Below are 22,313 nucleotides of genomic sequence, written 5' to 3'. Positions count from 1 at the left end.
CATAATCGTTGGCGCGTTAGTGTTGCCGTTAACAATCGTAGGCATTATGGAAGCATCTACCACCCTCAAGCCTTTGATGCCTCTAACTCTCAACCGTTTGTCCACCACGGCATACTCGTCGTCCGCCGGACCCATCTTGCACGTACCGACCGGGTGGTAAATGGTCATCGTGTAGTGACGAGCCTGGCATTCCCAGTATTCGTCGGACAAAAACTTGTAACTCTCGCACCCCGGCGTGGGGATGTTATGTATAGTGGTATTGATCTTACTCATGGCCACTGTCCGACTGATGGCGTATCCAATTTTGGCACCCTCCACCATAGTTCTGACATCCCGTGGATCGCTAAAGTAATTTGGCACGATTTTCGGTGCAGCGTAAGGGTTGGAACTCGTGATCTCTATATAGCCTCGGCTGTACGGCCTCAGCACCAATGGTGCTATCGTAAAAGCATCTTGGTATAGTATGGGTTCAAAAACTTGCTCGTAGTATTCGTCGGTGATGCCTACATCCCGTCTGTTCAATAGACCTCCGTCGTCGTTATCCCCAGCTGTTGCCATAAATAACTGAACGTCCGGCCAATCGATATCGTCGTTGTAGCTGTAACGGGAAAACCATATGTAACGAAGATAAAATAACAAAACCAAAACATGACCTAAAAAATCACGACGGTTTGTTTCATATATTTAATCTATTTTAATTCCGAAAAACCGAAAACTCGCTCACCACGTGTTTACAAAACCCATGACTTCACCGAGCGGTATCCTGTAGAGCGGTCCCATTTTGTCGCGGAAGAATTGGATGAACGTGTTGAGCGTCAACACCCTGGGTAGCACTATGCCCAGACCAAGGGGATTGGAATCGTCGGGCGAATCGAACAAATATGTTACCCCACCCATCGCAATGTGATCTTGCAGGTTCTGCCCCACGCCGGGTATGTGTTTGGTGATTTTTACGCCGGCTTTACGTATCTTGTCAGCAGGCCCTATCCCGGACAACATCAACAAGTGGGGCGAATTTATTGCGCCCGCCGAGAGCACCACTTCTTTTTCGGCTTTCACTAACATCGGTATTGTCCCTAGTTTCGATATCAGTACACCCGTGGCACGGCCGTTTTCAATCACGATTTTTAAAACGTGCGTGTGTAAGCTGATATGAAGGTTTGGACGATCTTTGATTGGCCTCAAAAACGCTTTGGACGTGCTGCACCTCAACCCGTCTCTAAGAGTTCCTAAAATCACACGTTTTGTGCAATTTAATAAGCCGTCAAGATTGTCAATACAAAACTAAATACCGACGTGGGTAATAATAAATATCAGAAATACACGATAAATGTTTCATTTGGTACCTATTGCATTTTATTAGTCATATAATTTATTAATACCTTGGGATCGCGTAAATCCTGTCTGACTCTGTCCGTTTATATCGACTTCGTCGTAACCGATTTCCTTGGTAGCCTCCAAAAAACTTTCTACGATTGGCGATTGCGACCGGAAGTGCTCCACGCTCAGGTATCCTCCAGTGCCGTGGTACTCCGAATCCATGAGTTCCGGTATCCTCATGTCCTGGGACTTGATGAAGTACGGCAATACATCCTCGTAACCCCAGCCCTCATTTCCGGCGTCTCGCCATGCATCGTAGTCTTTCCGATTGCCCCTGACGTAGAACATAGCGTTGAGGACACTGCTGCCCCCGACAACTTTGCCCCGAGGCCAGCTAGATTGGTTTCCGTTGAAGCCCAAGCATGACGAATTACTGGGTTCTGTTTTGTACTGCCAGTCAACAGACGTACGCTGGAGGGAAGGATACAGCAACGGTATGTCTGACAATGCCGGTTCGTCGATTCCAGCCTCTATTAATAGAACCTAAAAAGCGAAATTGATTGTTGTACTTGTTAATTGTTATAGTACTCGTTTACTTTCTAGATACATATTTTTTCCTATTACCTACGATCGATTCATATATCGCATACCTATATTTACAACTATAGATAGGTTTTGATTGTATTTTAAATTGCATTTTTATCAATTATAAAGTGAATACGATTATTAATACGATTATTGTTTTGAAAATAATTTAACGTGTTGGTAGATAGAAAACAATAATCACAATTTTAAAATTTTTCTACTCAGCAATATCTATATAATTTTTAATTTTAACTACTCTATTCATTCAAATGATATATAATGACTATTATGTTTATTTTGTATAATAAAACATTTTATAGTAAGATGATTCAAATAAATTACAATACTTGATTTCACTGTTGAATTGAAACTGTGATATAATTTATAAATTAAATTTATATGAATCTAATTTGGTTGATTATTTATCATTTGTAATGAATTTAAATTACGTGAGTACACTATTCTACTCTATACATTTATGACAACATATTGAAAATATATAAAAATAAGATACAATATCTTAATGTTACGAGTATATATCACTCATTTTATTATTTAATAAAATAATGTTTAAAAAATTAATTCAATTATAGCTTAAATTATTTAATTCAAGTAATCCCTTACTCTTCAGATAGGTTTATTATTTAAAAATATAATTTATATTTATTAAACTTTTAATAAATGATGTTTATGTAAAAATAAATTACTAAAAGTAAAAAACGTTTACAAAAAATAAATATGTAAATTGTCGTTGTCTTATCGATTAATTTAATTTTTATTTGTACATATTGCTAATAATTTGAAACTAAAAATTATTAGCATTTTATTATTTCATATATTTATATCACTCATTTAATTGTCATCATCAGTTTGTGTTAAAAGGTTAGATATAAATCAAATAAATTTACTCTAATAATTAGTTACTATTCGTATTAAATAATTTAGCAAGTTCAAAAATTACATAATTTAACCACTAAAATAAAGAATAAAAGCAATAAAAATATCTTCAAACCTTTAATATTATTTAAATGTAAAAAATATACAATCCAAGGTTTTAAACAACTCAAAAATATCAAATAATATCGAAAGTCCATAACTGCAGTGACATTTAAACTGCAAAATATTGCAGGTGCCTACCTATCAATTCTTATTAAAACTTTACGAAAAAATACCTTAAAAAATCATATCACCAAATAAGTGATACGAAATATAAATTTAATCGAAAAAAGAATACACTTAATTTCATATTGTAGTATAAAAATAATCGTATAATCGTGTAAGTTTTTGATAAAAATTTATTGCACCATACGCGTTGACATTTGACACTATATAATATACATATACTGCAGTATATAATAAACAAAATGCGACTCGGATTCCAATTTTCGATTACAGTATTTCGTTTGACCATCAAATTACTAAAAATATTTTATCCACTCCGTATAATCTTATTGTAAATATTAACATACGTACGTTGATATATACATATAATATATTATATTATACACGAAACTGATTGTAGTGGTGTTATCTGACGGTTTTACCGGTTTTGTCACAATCTAAATTACAGGTTATAATATATAATGACTTATGATATAGGCATTTTAGTTTTTATCACACAATTTTGTTATTTCCTGATATTGTAGTCCGTAACACTGCAACAGTAAAATAGTTTAAGTCGTTACTCGCGCTAATCACTTTTACTTAAATACGTTGCGCTTTCCTCTGTCCCCTCCTGTCATATCATCCAGTTTTTTGTATTCGAATTTACTCTATGTTTTTAATTTTACACATTGAACCGATTCAAACTATATGTTTTATCGATTGTAACAATAAAAAATGTCATAGACCATAATTTTTAATACATTTATTAACAATTTTTCACGTTTAGCGGTCACTGCGAGCCACACGCGCACAATCGTCGATCTCAAATACCATTGCGTGCAGACACATGTCACTAAACACGACGGGTTTTTACACGCAATCGATCGTTGTCGTTTAAAATCGTTTGATTTCTCATATTTTAAGACCCTTTTTTTTTTTTTTTCTAGTCAAACAATGACACAGCAGTGTACACTATTCAACCGCGGTCGTTACGAGAAACATACGCAGTGGTTAGGTGTGAATAATTTTTCCATTACCGTCCAGTTTGCGTTCTCGGACAGACGGTTAGCCACGACGGAACCCGCGGAACCGCCGCCGATCACCACGAAGTCGTACTTGTCCCCGATCTCGGCGATCTGGCGGTCCGTCAGCCGGTGGTCGACGTCCTCGATGTCCGGCCGGAAGAACAGTATGGCCACCCGGATGAGCATTATGTAGCTGACGCTGGGCCCGTACGACATGGCGATTCGGGCGGCCAGCCGGGCCGAGAACGGATTGTGCGCCATGCGCGACGGCGGCGACCGGTAAATGGACACTGCCCCGGCGGCGGCGCGCGCGCGTGTCCCGCTACACCGCGCACAGGAATCGGAGCACACACGCGAGTCGAGCACACACACACACACACACTCAAACCGGGCGATGGACGAAATTTGCGATGTGCTGTCGGCCGAGTGTACGCGGTTACATCACACGCGCGTGTGTACACTGCCGGAAAGACGCCATGTATTGTGCACACACGTTATTATTATTATTATTGCTAGTTTTTTTTTTCCACGTCTCTACCTTGGCGTCACCACCAGTCGTGTGACAATAATAATAATAATAATAATAACGTTAACGTTAACGTATTATATACCTGTCAACGAAACGTTTTTTTGTACACTCGACCCACGGCAGCGCGGTGGTGGTTCGTTGTTTTATTTTCGCAATATCCACTCGCACAATACTATAAGCATGATGTACGCAATACTCACACGCAAAGATAATATGTATTATGATATGACATGATATTGAATTTTCATTAAACACTATTCGGCCGCCGCGCAGAACCCTCGCGATTCAATACCAAATTCGATACCTAAAAACGAAAATGTCGTTATTTTATACCCGTAGTACGAAGTTTGGTCTGCACATCAGCCGTTGGGCCATAATTGGCGAGCTCCGAAACAAAAAATAACAATCTGAATTTTTTGATTTCGATGTAGTCGACATCTCGAGTTTGCAGTGTGGTCCGTTCTTAAACCCGTCCCATATCTTGAGGATTTCGTATATTCTATCCCGACGATGTTTAGGTATCGTCATCATATATCGTATCTGTATGAAAGGCTGAACTTTCAAAACGTTCGACACACCATTCGTCGTCCATACCTTCGTCGTCTCGCAGACACGACCACCTGTATAAGTATATGCGTGCGTGACTGTACTCAAATACATATATGGTTAAAATACATAAAAACTTAACATTATTATTATGTATCAATTATGGGAGGAGATATTTTTTCAAAGAATAATCGAATTCAACGTTGGTTGTCAAATTAAAAAATAAAAAGTATTGTTGCTCTTTTAACTTCATGTATACGTGAATATATAATTTAGTTTAGTATGTTTATAAACCGTGGAAAAACGACGTTAAAATTGATACTTTGATGGTATATTTGCAGTTGTTCGCCGAGTACGGTCAAGTGGAACAAATTTAATAACCATATACTCAACTGTGTAATACCAAGGTAAATAGGTTCAGTAACGCGAGTTATATAATATCTCCATTTTCACGTAAAACAAACTATTAAAATATATCATGTGCCGAGTGTTGTAGGAAATTATTCATTTATTATGGTTTATAAATTTTAATGTGCTCCTAATATTAAATTACTTTTCATGATGTCTATAAAAAAGAATGCATATATTTATATGTATGTAATTTAAACTATAATATTAGATATGTTGACGTGTTATTAAAATTTTGATAGCACAAATCGTAGTAAAAGAAAAATGAACAAAATAAATCAATAATAATAGGTAATAAATAAAACAAAAAAAATTCTACAAATTTCTGGACAATTTTGTTGTGTAATTATATTAACTATAAATACAATAACTATATATACATATATAACTTAATATAATTTAATAATATCGACAATAGTCTATAGTACATAATCGAAAACCACGCGTATTCAACTAAAATCAAAGCCATTCCCAAAAACAAAGATTCATGACATTATGGTGAAATGTGGTTCTATAATAGATAATTTACAAAGTAAATATGTCTTGACACGCGTTTTTTTAATTTTTTTTTTTATTTACACAACAATTGTATTTCTATTTTTTATTCTATTTCAATTTATTTTACGCCTATTCAATATTTTATGATATTTATTATAAATTAATAAGGTCGACACTCAGAGTTAATATTTTCTTGAAAGCAAATCATATTGAAATTAAACCACCCCAAACTATTAGTTATAAAAATAAATAACCATCTGATATCGTTAATTTAATATATATTATAATTATATTTATTTTGCAAATAATTTCTTTTTTTATATAAGTAAAATATTTTATAAACATATTGATATATTATATAGAGGTAATGCTTAATTCCATTACCTACATGTAGGGCTCTGAATTTAAAATATTTCACTTGAAATATTGAAAAATATTTTTTCTTCTTTTAAATGTGTTGTTCGGTTATAGATGATTAGACATAATATATTTAATAAACAAATAAAATATTGATAATGAATAACTTATACTTAGTCGATCTCCAATGTGTTAAAAGGTTGAGTTTAAATTTGTTATACCATTGATTTGTAAAGTATCTTCTACATTATATGTAAATATATTATATATTTTCTATATTTCATACATTTAACCAACTTATAAAGATGTTCACTTGCAAGTTGATGAAACTATAATTTTTTAGTTACAAAGTTACAATATTTTTAATATTTTCATTGAAATGAAATATTTCAAAAAAATAAATTTCATGAAATTTTAAAACCTTACCTACATATAATGGAAAATAATTAATAATACTGTAACATTGGGAAAATTATTAATCAGTTTATTATAAATCATATACGTGTATTGTACACGTGTGTAAACGTATCTATAAAAAAAAAATTAAAAAATGTTTATTTAAGTATTTTTGCTTGGTATATACTACACTAATCATTGCATAATATATTTTTGTTTAGCGTACATTCTTCTAACTATTCATACCGCTGCACTCGCAGTATACTGTATACCTATTTAAAAACTAAATTACAATAAACACTTTGTTTGTGATTGTATCTAAATTAAATTAAATGAAAGTCATTTCGATTTGTGTTCAAGGTACCTAATTAAATTGGCACATCAAACCTAAAATGTTACTAAGAAAAATCTATTATCTTCTCCAAACAGAAAAATTCCTTAGCCAGCAGTACCTAAACACAATACCTACATGATTAATAAAAATAAATATTAACATTTCGTTTAATGTATTTGTCCTAGATTTAAAAAGGTACACATCAAATAGTTTTAAGAAGTTGTTCTAGAACATTAGAAAATGTAAATAATCATATGATTGTAAATAATTCTAAATGTTTTGTTAACATATACTTACTTAATATAAATAGGTCATTATCACCTAGAATAGAATTAATATTTTAAACCACTTATTTAAATAATTATAATTACAGAACTTTTTCTTTTTTCTCAATACCTATATCACACAAATTAAAAGTAAGTATACGAGTATTAATGTACCTACCTATTAAATTATATTTTTTCAATTCTCAAAGAATATTTCTCTTTATTATATATATCTATGCGATCATATTTAATTATTTGACATTTAAAAATAAATACATTTCTTATTATTTAAAAGCGTTTGATAAATAAAAAATGCTAACTCGCTTTTTAATTTATATAAATGAGAGGAAATGTAGCTGTAACATTTTAAAAAGAAAAATCAGCAACAAAATATTAGTTGTTTATAGGTAATCTAAAATAAATGATAATAGATTAATAATGGATTTACTAATAGAATAAATAAATAGATGAGTAATTTGGCTGTAAAGTATGTTTTGAGTGCATCTATATTGTGTGAGTCAGTATAATAAATGTATCAAATTTGAATTCAATAATAGATAATAGGATTCAGAGAAAAAACGGTTTATCAATTTCTATATTATTTCAAATATATTCTAGTAATACGGTATATTGAACTAATTTTTACAGAAAATATCGCATATATTATGTAATGGATATTATACGATACTTATTATCATATTATACCAGTCAATTTATTCTCTATAGTCAATACTAGCGACGTATCTAAGAACGGTGTAAATTGCTTAAAATTGGTATAAATATTTTGAAAATTTCATTATATATAAAAAATGATAATTTATGTAATAAAAAAATTTTCAAGTTCCTACGGTTAATACTTTTTAAATTACAATATAACACTAAAAATGTTAAAGAAACATCTTTATTATAAACAAAAATTACATAATGTTCAAGTTGAATAAAATGAAAAAAATTCAAAAAATGTCAAATGTTTATAAATAGCTAAAAATATATAAACATATATGAAAATGATATCACATCGTTTAGAACATTTTAATATAAATATTTAATGAAAAATTCAAATAGGCATTTACGAATGTTATTTTTTGAATTAGATACAACAAAATAACGAAATCACAATGTTGTCAAAAAGTGAAGAATTTATTTTTCTTATTATTTTGTATTAGGATTTTATATCCTTCTTCCTCCAAAGTACAAACTATATTCAAATTGTTTCCGAAATCTAAGGCCGCTGTCAGATTTAAAGACTATAGCATTTTTTTTTTTTTTTTAAACCATCATAACAAAGTTGAAAAAAACAGAGACACACGTCTTAGAAAAACTACCTGATACGTTCATCACTCAGCTAAAGATCCAAAATAATAAAATTTTACTGATTTAATTATTACGATATGAGCTCGGATTGAAAAAAATTGTTACTTTTATATTATTATTTTTATTGTAGACACTTTCGGGCGATAACAGCAATACCATCTATACAACCGTCGTTTTGAATCGTTCAACAACAACCTTAAGTAAAACCACCAGCAAGTGCCTTTCCCGTGTTCGTTACTAAATGGTGTTGCCGTATAAGATTTTTATTTTTCATTTTTTTGATTTTCAACTTCTGGGCCAACCAGAATTTTAAAATATTGGAACGACTTGAAAAACTCTGGAAATTAAAAATTTTTGAAGATTAAATATAATATAATAAAGTAAACCAACACACGTGTATATAGTACTTCGTGGATAGGTTACGGTTACCAACAACAGAATTATGTTCTCTATTATCGTCAGACAACGATGCAAATAAATACAATAAATGATGTTCGTTCTTCGATTTTAATTATATTGTTTATCAATAAATTACTTTTAAAACAAGTCTTCAAAACTAAAACATTGTTATTTTTAAAACGTGAAGCTTAATTATTTTATATTTTGTTTTTATATAAACTAGGTATTTATTTATTTTTTTGTCTTTCTGTTAGTTTTATTTGTATTATTATTACTATATCTATTAGTTTCCATGTTTCAATAAAATATGTAGCCCTTTGTAAAAGGACTTATTTCCGTTAATTAATATAAATAAATAAATAAATAAAATATAAAATTTAGTACAAAACTTTTTATGACGGAAACTGTTAAACTTTGAAACCAATGGCCACTCGCCACCATGTGATAGTTGTATTGCAATTAAAATCATAATTAGGTTTTACGATATAATAAAATTATTTTATTTTCTATTTTTATTATAATATGCATCGAAATATAATTTGACACTGCAAAGATGAACACACGAGTTGACTAAATTTAAAGTTATCTAAATTATATAATTTATATCTTTATGATAAACTATGACTACAAATAATTGATAAACGTAAATTTTACTTTTAGTCATTTTAGATCATTTTATTTTAGTTCAATGAAAGTATTGGAGATCGATTATAGAAGTAAATACTTTTTCATATTATTACTCATACATTGTGAAAAATGTTTAAGTATTGTAGGCAAACGCAGTCAAAACTGAAAGTTTACTATTGACTAAATAAATATTATAGTTTTACTTAAGATAATCGAATTTATAAAAAAATAAATAACTATAAAATAATGCTGAAAAATTAATAAGTACTTTAGTACATTTATAAAAACTAACAATTATTGATAAAATTGAAAAATTATAAATACGACTTAGACAACAAAATTAAAACACATATAGTATATGCTTAACTTCATAATTATACCTACTTATATTAATAACTATTTAAAATTATTTTATGAAATTTCTTTGCATTATTATTTATTACACATAAATTATATTTTGCGCTTGATATTATAATAAATATAATACATCCTTTATCGATGATTTTAGATTAAAACAGGATTCTTACTAAAAAATAAATATGAAATATACATCTAAATTGTTTATAAATTATGACAATTTTTATAAAATATCATCTCATCGTCACATAATTTTTTTATTCGATCAAAGTAAAAAATAAATAAAAACATCCGATAGTGTCTAGATAAATAAAGATAACATAGTATTCCGAACAAGCGACATTTTCAGACATTATAATTATATATAATTTAAAAATAATATCATGAACACAAATAATTTCGAAATGTCAACATTTTTAAATAATATTTTTTTTTTTTTACATAAATTAATATATCCATTATCATAACGTATAGGTATATGAATGAATGAATAAATAAATAAATAAATAAATAACATATTTTGCGCAGATCGGAATGACAATAATATCTTAAAATTAAAATGCTAATAGAATAACGAAAATAATACAGATGAAAGAAAGTAAGAAATCGTCGGGGTAATAATAAATTATTTTAAGACCTGGAAAAAAAACAATATTGTAGACGTTCGCACAAGTCGTTGCGTGTCACCGTTTCTTGCCCAGCCATTTCTCCTTGATCATGTCCGCAGCCTTTTCGGCGATCATTATGACAGGAGCGTTGGTGTTGGCACTGACCAGAGTGGGCATGATGGATGCGTCCACCACCCGGAGCCCGTGAATACCATACACTCGAAGCCGCGGGTCCACCACTGCAGTCTTGTCCCACTCGGGCCCCATCTTAGCAGTGCCCACCGGATGGTATATGGTCACTGTGTAATGCCGAACCATGCATTCCCAGAAGGCGTCTGTATACCGTGGTATCATGGCACAACCGGGGAACGGTATATCGTGCAGACGGCTGCCGTACCGGCGAAACGGCGTGGTTCGAGACATGGCCACCACAAACTTAACGCCCTCCACCAGTGTGTCTACGTCCTCTTGTGCCGTCAGATAGTTGGGTAGAATCCTGGGATACATGGACGGGTCGGTGCTTCGTAGAAGTATTTCGCCTCGGCTCTTAGGTCTCAGCAACATCTGCAGATACCCACGAAACGTTAATTATTTAATTTTATTATTGTATAAACGTCACAAGGCTCATACTCTATGGGAGGATAACTGATGAGTATCCGAGAATTTAATGAAAAACATTTGAATTTAAACCATTACAAAGCTAGTGAACATAGTATTATATTTTAAACTGGGGGTCTTCATAATAATTTTATTTGAAACGATTAATAATAAGAAAATAAGAAAAATGTATTTTCTTAATAAGTTTATACTAAGATTATTATTATTTTTCTACTGTATTTTTCCTTTCGATATACTTGTTCTTCTTTATTATTGAACTCACCTATTACTATTTTTGTAATTATATTAATAGATGTTATCAATAGTCATATTTATATTTCTTATACTCTAATTATTATAATATTGTTATTTTCTACTGTTTTCCTTTCGATTTATACTTGTTACTCATTTAAAATTATATTTTATCTCACCAATTGTTATACACATATTTTAAAACATGTATTGAGCTTTTAGCCCGTTTAAACAACTAAATAAATAAATATAATATTCCTCGAATAATTACACAAGTAATACTAAAGTTCCAAGAAAAAAATCAGTGTAATGAATAATCCACCTTGTTCAATTTCTACAGCCAATACGTCATGCATTTGAAAATGTTAAACAAAAAAATAATTGTAAAACAATTCAGCCAAGCAAAGTATATTATAAATATTGAAATCTAAAATATTAAAGTATAATAGAATTAATAGAAATATTTCAATTCATCACGTTTATGATGTATTTTAACTATTAATTCTTATGTTTATTGTCGATCATCCTACACTCCGGGGCAATAAAATCTGATATATTTGTTTTTTGTATTTATTCAAGACGTTTCACTTACAGGTATAGCAGACCACACGTCTTTGTTGTTAATTGGTTCATAAACAGCTTTATAAAACTCTTCTTTCAACCCATGTGCTTTCCACAGTTGTACACCACCATCAGAATTGGTGGAACCAGACACGAAGTGTAATTCGATGTCGGGTGTGTCAATTGAATGATTAGCATATTTAGTGTTGATAAACGCCAATCCCTCGACACCGCCCATGACCGTCAACGGTCCATCGCCCATTGTAGCATAATTTAAAACCGTTTGAACGTTTTCCACTCTCTCTTGCATTAGCGATACCTGTATTATAAATAAAAGAGGACACGGCTAAATTATTTTAGTTCAATGCAAAAATATACTATAAATAAAAATGTATTTGGTTGAACAGGAGACGCACTAATTTTATCATCACAAATTTTAGAACTGTATCATGCGTTTAATTAATAAAAATAATTTTTTTTAATACAAAATAATGATTAAAATTGGTTTATTAACCAGTAAAAATTAAATAAATAGCTTCACTGAAAATTATAATGCAATTAATAAAAATAATTATACAAAATGTTTGAATCCGATTCGATAATTTGAACCTTTCATCAATAGAAATAAACTAATAATCTAATAATGTGTAAAAAAAAAATATAACCCCTAGCTGTAGTACCTAACTACAATAATCATAATTAATAATATTATAATTAGCTCTGTGCTTATGAGCTTTCGTCATTCAAGAAATCGTAGGAAACAAACCTTTTCTAAAATTTTACTATAGCATATAGGTAATCAAAAATTGACTTAAATTCAATTTCATTTCTTTAACTTTTTAAGGCGACCGCGACGTCTGACATGAAATATTATTTATAATCGTAGAAAAATAATAATACAGATATTTTAATTTAAATAAAAATGTTTTTTTGGAGCACATGCCTCCCCCCCCCCCCCCCCCCCCACGGCTAAAGCACTCCACTGCAGCGTACCTACATACGTCAACGGTCGTTGATTTTTGTCTAGTAAATTAAAATCGCATTTATTACATTATATTGATTAATGTGTTACCTACCTCTTTATTTATCAGAAACGCGAGGCCGCCGAGTCCGATGTGGTCTTGGAGATTTTTCCCCACATCTAAATCGGCTAGAACGGGTATACCCATTTCCGTCAGATGGTCCTTAGGGCCTATACCCGAGAGCATAAGCAACTGTGCAGAACTAATGGAACCCGCAGACAACAGCACCTCTTTGTTAGCCCGGATGAAGTGTCGCGTGTTGTCTTTGATCATTTCGACGCCGAACGCGACTTTCGTCTCGGGATTGATCGCCACGCGTGTGACGTGAGCATTGATGGACACGTGTAGATTTTTCCGCAATCTGGCAGGTCTCAGGAAAGCTTTTGCCGTACTGCATCTGGCTCCCCTTCGAATGGTTCCTTGAGGTATCATGAAACCGGTTTGCCGTTCGCCGTTTATATCGCGGATATCGTAACCCATTTCCTGGCCGGCTCGAACGAACGCATCGGCCAGCGGCGTTTTGTACGGCGCTTCCGACACTGTCAGATAACCACCCATCGAGTGGTACGGAGTCCGTGCTAGGTATGGGTTTCTGTTGTCTTCTGATTTTTTAAAATAATACAGCACGTCGTTGTACCCCCAACCTGGGTTACCTTGTTTCAACCAGTTGTCATAGTCCATTTGGTTTCCGCGCACATACATCATATAGTTCAACACGCTGGAACCACCCAAAACTTTGCCCCGAGGCCAATTGCAACGTTGATCTTTCATAGCTGTAATATACACGTGTTATCCGTTTATTATGTATATAAATGAATAGTATCATAAATTCATAATTAATGATAATTATTATTAAATTATTGTTTTTAAAATAATTTTACTTGAATCTTCGTATCATATATTATAATATATACACATGCATGATGATGCACTACTTATTATATAAGTGTTAATAAATTTAAAAATTTTAATGTTAAGCTAAAATTTTTAGAGCTTTTTTTTATAATAACACTTGAATGAACAAATTTTATTAATTTTATTAGTTTAAGACTAAATTTGCTGCATAATATTTTGCATTTAATTTCCAAGAAACTTAAAAATATTCAACTTTAAGTAACATTTGCGTTAATTTTCTCACTTTAGAATAGAACTTTATGAAACCTCATAACAACTATTTTTCAAAAAAGTATATAATATCTAATATTTCAATAAAACCATTATAAAATCTTAGTAATTTTATTGTTAACTATTATATTACGACTAGAATTAATTAAGTCCACAAATATCCGTCTATATATTAAATTATTACTCACCCAAACATGCTGTATCCTGGGGTTCGGCTTTATACTGCCAATCGAGCTGGGTGAGTTGCAAGTAGGCAGCCAACAAAGGCACGTCGGATAATTCAGTTTCATCTCCACCAGCTTCTATTAATAATACACTCCAATCCTCGACTTCAGTCAACCTGTTCGCCAGCACCGCACCTAAGTAATTAACATTATTTTTTATATTTATTATAAATATGTAGTTTTTAAAAATTACCGTCGCAATATCACAATATAATATATTACGAAAGTACACCGCGTATAGGTATAATAAGAAAAATATATAAAATATTATTTTCACCTGCTGATCCAGCGCCGACTATAATAAAATCATATTGGTCAAGTATCAAATTTCCGGGCTGCTCTATAATCCTTGACTCGGGATCATTTACCTCATAGTGGAAATAAGCAATAGTCGCGACCAAAACGGGCAGGAACCAGGCCACTTGCGAGGCGGCCCCTGCAATCGCTCCGATGGGTAAAACTTCCACGCCACTCATAAGTACTGCATATTATCACAACATATAATCTAAAAACATAAACAAGACACAGGTTGGGTCGCCATTGACGTTTGAGGTCACTATCACTATCGGTGGTGAAACTAACCGATGCCAATTGCCAATATTATATTTTATACCATGTACAGCGGATGTGGTGAAGAAGAAAGGAAAGGCGCCCTACGTGACAACGAGCACGTAGACGTATGTTATAATAAACATGTCGCTCTAACCTAATTTTCAAATGTGCAAAGTCGGACAGGCAAGATATAAAAACTAGGATGGCAAAAATGTCTGTTTTTTTGCAAAAACTGTATTTCAGTCAAACTGGTTCACGTTATAAAGTAGATCAGATTAATAATAAAACGTAGAGATCGTCTATTGTACCTATGATTATTACTACCTACGATAATTTTTCTTACATGGAATACAGCGGATTGAATTACTTGAATTATATGTGTATACCTACAAGACGTCATAGACTTTATTAGTTTTAAAATTCGTCGATTTATGTAAGCATGTTCAAAAATATGTTTTGAATATTATAAACACGATTTTATCCTTCGTATATGTAATACTAATACAGTATTTAAAACATTTAGCTACATCTTTATAAAATATAATATCTTTGTGTAATAGATATCTTAAATCACCTACCAAAATGTATTCCAGTTAGTGTTTTGTTGTATGTAATGAAAAGTTGCTTCTGCGACGTCAAGCTATAACTCACTCGATAACGTATCAAAACAAATGCAACGGCGAATGGTGGCTCAGACGAAGATCAAATACATAACATGTATAATATACATAGTTATATTACACTACATCGATAATGCGCGAACGGTAGAGTGATCCGCAAATCAAAATAAACACAATAGACTCACACAGGTACGTTATTGTCGTCTCAGCAATGAAATAATTAATTTAACAATGACGATATCAATAAGACACTATATTCAATATCGGCAAATCATACGTACAATATAACACACGCGTTCTTGGGTAGGTTACAAATAACGGACTACGTACCTCCTCTACACGTCTAGATCAACGACCTTACGCACTGACATTGAGATGAGTAATCCTACAGAACCGCGCGCACATATATAACGGTATTCATGCAAGACACTTAGACGTCCACCTCTCTGATGCTCATCGAACCAGTTTGAAATAGATATAATTAAGTAGGTATACGGTGGCGCTGCGGCGTGTCATCATAAGCCCTAACAACTGAAAATTGGATAAATCTTTTCCATCTCTCTCAGTGAGATGATTGCTTCCAGCGTAATCAGGACTACCATAACGTTAATTCAACTACTCGGTCGGGCAAAACATTATAATGGATTTAAACTACATTTTCTCGAACGAATATTTTTTTAATTTATTTTTTTATGAAATTATCGCAAAAAAAGTAATTCACATCAAGTGATATTCATTGAAGTTAATTTAATTATTCCGGATCAAAAATATACTTGAAACACACTAAATTATTTAGGCATAGTACTTACCTACACTAGAGTAAACTTTTAAGACATAAAAATAAAATATATAATTATGATGTATTCATTAGGTTCATCATAATTATTATAAGCAAATATTTTTTAGATAAATATACAAAATATTTTACATACCAAAAAAATGAAATTTCCTTCTTTGAAAATATTGTTAATTACTTATTACACTTTTAGTCAAGACTAATTGATTTTATTTGTAGTAGACTTCTTTTATTGGGTGTCAATAGATTTTATTTAAACACATCAATTATTCTTTTAAATAGAATACGTGTGTATAGCTGTATAGGTAAGTATAGTATGCAATAATTATAAAACGATTACATTTAAATTAGATTATCCCACGTAGAATATATTAAACACAATATAATAATATAATTATCACTAATAATAAAACATTATAGTGGAATATTATATCATTAATTTATTGAAGGACATAATAATTCCTAATAAATATTTTTACAATTCATATTATAATTACTTAATTTGTTAAATATTTAACAAAAACTAAAACATTTTGAATCTTTATTCATAGTTTAAATGAATTACTTTAAATATATTGAATAACCATAAACTAATTTTAAACAATATAAGTGAATAAACATAGCCATATAGGTAAGTATATATTATTTTATTAAAGATCGCTAGACGCACAACATTTCAAATCATTATAAATTGTTATTTATTAAAGGATCTATAAAAGGTTTGATACATTTTATGTGTTTGACACAATAAAAATATAATAATAATATTTATAATATTATTAAAATCAAACGAAGATATAAGTAATACTATAATATCAATAATATAATTAATACTACGAAATAATAATATTAATATTTAATATTACTAACTGATAAAAAAATTTTTTTTTAAACCAATAAAATTAAAATATAGATAAACTACTAATCAAAAATTCCAATTGCATATTGATAAAATATTGTAAAATATAGAAGTAAGCCTCAACAGGACCAGCTCAAGATGCAAACAGGTTTATTTGTACCTTTAATTATAGTAAAAATATACTTGGAATATCTGAATATGTAAAAGTACGTGACAGAAAACAACATTATATATTATATTATTCTAGGTATTGTGTTAAAAAAAAATGTATAATTCTTTATATGTGATCTATGGGTAAACACTAATTTTATCATGAGTTAAATTAATAAACACATATTTTATTTTCATGTTTCACTCAGTTTTAGAAGTTCCGGAAACTTGATCCTAAAAATGAAATAAAACAATATTAATTAAAGGTAGATGTTTAATTTTACCCCCAAACACTATTAGCTTAATGGTATACCTTCACAGAACTTGCGTATTCTACCAATTTGGCAACAGATTTTTCAAGCAGCGATTTGAGTTCGTCCACAATTTTTTTAAATTCAATTGAATCATAATTTAAGTGTTTATCAAATCCAACAACATTTTTTGATATGAAATCAATAGTGAAGTAAAATTTTCCTATTGCTTTATCCGGTGTTTTCTCAGTCACGTCAGACACTTTATTTAGCTTTTCTAAATCGTTCAACCAATCAGTCAACTGAGTTTTTAGTATCCATATATTTTCTGATTTTATATCATCCATCTACATAAAAAATACAACATAAATAACACCTTACAATATGTAATGACACAAATACGTAATAGAATGACGTCATTCAAAATAGACAAAGCGTGCTTGTGTTTGTCCATGTACAATTTTTAGAGCTCATGCTAACTGGCTTCCTAAGTTAAAAAGGTCAATAATTTTTTTACTAGTTGCCTTTTAACGTACTTTAAATTACATCGTAAAAGAAAAAAGTCTAGTAGATACTTCTACTAACGGTCTCCCAAGTCCCAATGAGCAGATAATAAATATGTAAGTAATCCTAAACAATTCAAAATATTTATACGATAAAAAATATTATTATAATAGTTAAAATACAATATTTATAAAAATAACAAATATGTTTATTTATAACTTAAATTATATTACCAAATGTTTTTTTACCAATCAGTGATATTATTATTTTTTATGGTTGTGTAATATTTATACAATTAATATAATATGATATATCTAAAGTTGATGTTTTTTAATCGTATTTAATTTTAAATATCGAAAGAAAAATGTGTTTAACATTTACACTTTCCTCGTTGTTTTTAACATATATTAAGTTCTTTCTGAACTTAAAACAAAATCATATTTATTTTAATAAAATAGAAAATTATCTATATAGTATAATATACTTATAAGAATAATACTAAACATGATTATTATTATTATGTAAAAACAATGTAATACAATACATTATACATAAATAAATTTATCTGTTTATATATTCAGTAAAGTTTATGAGCTACTACTTAATTCTATATGAAAACAACTATGAACATTTTTAAGAATCAATTATGAGATATATTATTATTTTTATTTGCGATAACGATGGGAGAAAATTCATATATTTTGAGAAGCAAATAGAATGTACTGAACTTTTAAAAGCCAATGGACAATGAAAATGAGTACGTCACACTCGTTTATCTTGTCTTTATCTTATAAACGTATTATATTATATGGCGAATTAGCATTCTCTTAAATACGTATCTACAATACTTTTGTTTATTTGTATGCATTGTTTTAATCAAAACATATTAACTAGATACTTTCATAACTTATAGCTTTAAGTGATTGCCAAATATATGATGTATCTACCTGGGTATAGATTATTAAGTTATAATTTAAATTTAAGAGATGGATATAAAATGTTTATCTATTGGTATCTCCCATCAATGGTATATTCTTAATTTATGCAGTTGCCCAATAAAATTATCAACTATTGGTATTTGACATATTATTTTAATTGTAATATATCCTAATCATTATAAAAATATTACAATTACCTATAACTTTTTATGTATAAATAATGATTACCTTACTAATTTCAATTTATACAGAATACCTGTTTAATAATCTTAGACAATTCATTTCTCGTGAACTTTGTAAATGTATCGAATGCTTCATTGGTAATCGTCTTAATTTTTTCATTTTCTACACCATATGATTCTATTTTTGACAAAGAATCTTTTATAGAATTTTGGGCATCAACTATCCATTGATTTTCAGCGATTTCAATCGGTATGCTATTACCCTATAAACACACGTGTAAATAATATGTATTAAATATTAAATTATAAATTATAAGGAACTAAGTATCTCAACATCTACTTACTTATAGATTTATTATTATTTCATTAAGCCATATCAATTTAAAGCAAAATTTTAAATAATTAAGTAATCTCATGCAGTTATCAATTAAAATTATTATTCGGTTCTATGGAATGATCGGATCGAGTATAATATCGATTCAATTTTAGTTTAGGTATGGATTGCAATTCATCTATCTTCAAAGTTGAAGACCAATATTATACAATATATTTATGATAAAAAAAATATGTTTTTCTAAGGATTTATTATTGCTTTTTCAGATACCTATACAGCTATACCTACATATAACACATGCACTTATATATACTACTCATGTGTTGGTACAATGTATAGTTTATTATTTTTTGTCTATGTTATATTTTATTAATAAAAACTATCTACTTGTAGTTCAAATATAATGATAACTTAAGGTAGTTAAATTAAAAATGATAAATATTATTGTCAACCAACTAAGTTATACGTTTTTCATAACAAGTTGTTAAAATATTGAAAATATATGTACTGGAGTAATAAGTAATGATTTATAATACTTACTTTAACGGTGACTAACACAAACAATGTTATACATACAATGATAATATTTAAAACGGCCATCACTGCACTTAAAAATTATTTTTTAGTCAACTCGCGAGTAAAAATTTACAACTGTCAATTTTATTGAGACAGCCAAGATCGCTATTCCTTTTATACTCATTGTCGAATAGATGTATGTAATTTAAGCTTGGTCCCCACTATAATCAGGTACAGAGCAGACATTTTCAAACACATAATCATTTCATAGGTAGATGCTCATGTTATCTAATATAGTAGTATGTAATCGAATCAAAATCAATATAGCTATTATTATTATAAATAGAATTTATTTAAGTTTATCAATATAATGTAGATAAAGATAAAACAGTTATTTATTATAAGCATTTTATTAATTGTGTTAAACAATAACAAAATATTATAGATAATTGAGTATTATTTACTGTATTATAAGAATTAAACAATTATTATTTATTATAAAATATATAGTAGGTTCTTATGTGTATTAAACGTGTACAGTGTAGCATACATAAATGCATAATTTAATAGTAACTACATATTATATACCTAGGTACATAAATATATTTTAAACCCACATTTCTTACATAAAAAAAATAATGTTTAAGTCGGTAAACCTATTATTTAATTAAGTTTGTATTAGCCAATATACCTACCATGTTTAGTTTTTACGCTTAATATTAAATACTGACCAAATTTGAAGTTTATAACTCAACAAACGATAAGTAAGTTAATAAAAATATCCAATTATCTTTAAAAAAAAAATAGTAATGATAATAAGCACATAACTTCCTACCTATTTAAAAATATAGTTATTTATTTTCCCATAATTTTGTACCTCTTTAAATAGTTACTTCTTAGAATAAATAGTGTGGAACAATAAAAATAATTATTTTATTTGATACAGATCATCAATTTTTATAAGTGTACGTTATTTTATATTTAAATAAATAATCAACCTTGAAAAATATATTTTTATTTTTATATAAATAAGTGTTTGAAAAAATTTGACAAATTATATAAATATAATTTTTTTAAGTGATATTTATTTTAAAATAAGTGTATAGGTAATCCATTAATTATTCAATTAATTCATGAAAACTGGAATAAAAATATATAAATATTTTTCTACAGTTTCTTTAAAAGCAAAATTAATTACATAACTATAGTTTTCAGAAATATGTAACATGAAATTATTTATATTATTACGTACAAAATCGTATGATTTTCAAGTTTTGAACTTTAATATCTTAATACAAGTATTTTTAATTTGGATTTATAACTTGTGTAATTCAAAACCTAAGACGGCAATAACAATATGGAAAACGAATAAAAATAATGTTGTATCTACATTCACTAATATCAGTACACTAAAAAAGTATTATTTTAACGAATCATTCTTATGGTTTCATTACATTGTTGTGTAGAATTTACTGCCTACAAAAAAATATATTTATATTTTATTTTTATAATTCTATGAAATTTGAAATGTGACTATTTTAATTAAGGCAGTATTGATAATAACTAAAAGACGTAATTCATAATACAAATTTGTAATATCTACCTAATTAGTTATAATTAATAACTAATTAGTATATACTATAACAAGTAGTATATTTTTTACTAAAACAAATAATAATTATACGTTTTTTCAAACTGTTTTTTGAATAGTTATTTACTCAAACTAATTTTAAAATTCATATTCAAATTTAGTTTTAAACACGAAAAACTGCTTAAAAAATTATTTATTTTACAACAAACTGAACGTGATTGGCATAGGTATTTAAAAATGTTTATTTTGGTTCGCACAAAGAACGATACTTAACAGACCATTTGATTTTTTTTTTAATCATACTAAACATAAATTTACGTACCTAGTTCAAAAATATAAAGTTTTTTCAGTTTAAAATACTATACTATGTTATTATTAACTATTATTTACAACGATGGGTATTTAAAAAAAAAAAAAGATAACATAATAGATATACAGGTTGTACATACGTTATATCTAACCGGCGCGCTGAAAATTGGGCACTTGTCCCATTTTACTAACCTCGACGCAAGACAAAATCGTATTGATAGGTATTAAACATTCTCAAATTATTGTACAAATTTACC

The 22,313-nt window shown here is 29.3% G+C and overlaps 3 protein-coding genes across 3 annotated transcripts; all 3 read right to left on the bottom strand.

Annotated features, from left to right (window-relative positions):
* Positions 1-457: 457 nt before the first annotated feature.
* LOC112596320 (glucose dehydrogenase [FAD, quinone]-like) lies at positions 458-4,391 on the bottom strand. Its single transcript, XM_025341930.1, has 4 exons — positions 4,047-4,391; positions 1,383-1,863; positions 728-1,229; positions 458-653 (listed from the first exon to the last, which is right to left on the bottom strand). Exons 1-4 carry the CDS (start codon positions 4,293-4,295, stop codon positions 539-541), a joined length of 1,347 nt encoding a protein of 448 aa, XP_025197715.1. The 5' UTR covers positions 4,296-4,391; the 3' UTR covers positions 458-538.
* A 6,167-nt stretch (positions 4,392-10,558) lies between these two features.
* LOC112596385 (glucose dehydrogenase [FAD, quinone]-like) lies at positions 10,559-15,989 on the bottom strand. The gene is made up of 6 exons (XM_025342040.1): positions 15,585-15,989; positions 14,732-14,959; positions 14,419-14,589; positions 13,160-13,878; positions 12,115-12,402; positions 10,559-11,237 (listed from the first exon to the last, which is right to left on the bottom strand). Exons 2-6 carry the CDS (start codon positions 14,928-14,930, stop codon positions 10,749-10,751), a joined length of 1,866 nt encoding a protein of 621 aa, XP_025197825.1. The 5' UTR covers positions 14,931-14,959; positions 15,585-15,989; the 3' UTR covers positions 10,559-10,748.
* A 1,288-nt stretch (positions 15,990-17,277) lies between these two features.
* Positions 17,278-20,324, bottom strand: LOC112596390. Its single transcript, XM_025342045.1, has 4 exons — positions 20,181-20,324; positions 19,381-19,569; positions 17,745-18,029; positions 17,278-17,665 (listed from the first exon to the last, which is right to left on the bottom strand). Exons 1-4 carry the CDS (start codon positions 20,238-20,240, stop codon positions 17,633-17,635), a joined length of 567 nt encoding a protein of 188 aa, XP_025197830.1. The 5' UTR covers positions 20,241-20,324; the 3' UTR covers positions 17,278-17,632.
* Positions 20,325-22,313: the final 1,989 nt, after the last annotated feature.

This window comes from Melanaphis sacchari, unplaced genomic scaffold, assembly GCF_002803265.2.
Source record: "Melanaphis sacchari strain LSU unplaced genomic scaffold, SCAv2.0 Contig31_pilon_pilon, whole genome shotgun sequence".
Lineage (NCBI taxonomy): Eukaryota > Metazoa > Arthropoda > Insecta > Hemiptera > Aphididae > Melanaphis > Melanaphis sacchari.
The sequence above is the reverse complement of the archived record's forward strand: the minus strand, read 5'-3'. Positions and strand labels throughout refer to the sequence as shown.

Coding starts and splice junctions, on each gene's coding strand:
- LOC112596385 (XM_025342040.1), bottom strand. CDS start 14,930: ATGAGTGGCGTGGAAGTTTTACCCATCGGAGCGATTGCAGGGGCCGCC. Junction 14,590..14,731: donor AGTCGGCGCTGGATCAGCAG/GTGAAAATAATA, acceptor TTAATTACTTAG/GTGCGGTGCTGGCGAACAGG. Junction 12,403..13,159: donor CGTTTCTGATAAATAAAGAG/GTAGGTAACACA, acceptor TTTATAATACAG/GTATCGCTAATGCAAGAGAG.
- LOC112596320 (XM_025341930.1), bottom strand. CDS start 4,295: ATGGCGCACAATCCGTTCTCGGCCCGGCTGGCCGCCCGAATCGCCATG. Junction 1,864..4,046: donor CCGAGAACGCAAACTGGACG/GTAATGGAAAAA, acceptor TTCGCTTTTTAG/GTTCTATTAATAGAGGCTGG. Junction 1,230..1,382: donor AGGATTTACGCGATCCCAAG/GTATTAATAAAT, acceptor GTGTGATTTTAG/GAACTCTTAGAGACGGGTTG.
- LOC112596390 (XM_025342045.1), bottom strand. CDS start 20,240: ATGGCCGTTTTAAATATTATCATTGTATGTATAACATTGTTTGTGTTA. Junction 18,030..19,380: donor TGTCTAAGATTATTAAACAG/GTATTCTGTATA, acceptor TTTTTTATGTAG/ATGGATGATATAAAATCAGA. Junction 17,666..17,744: donor AATACGCAAGTTCTGTGAAG/GTATACCATTAA, acceptor TTTCATTTTTAG/GATCAAGTTTCCGGAACTTC.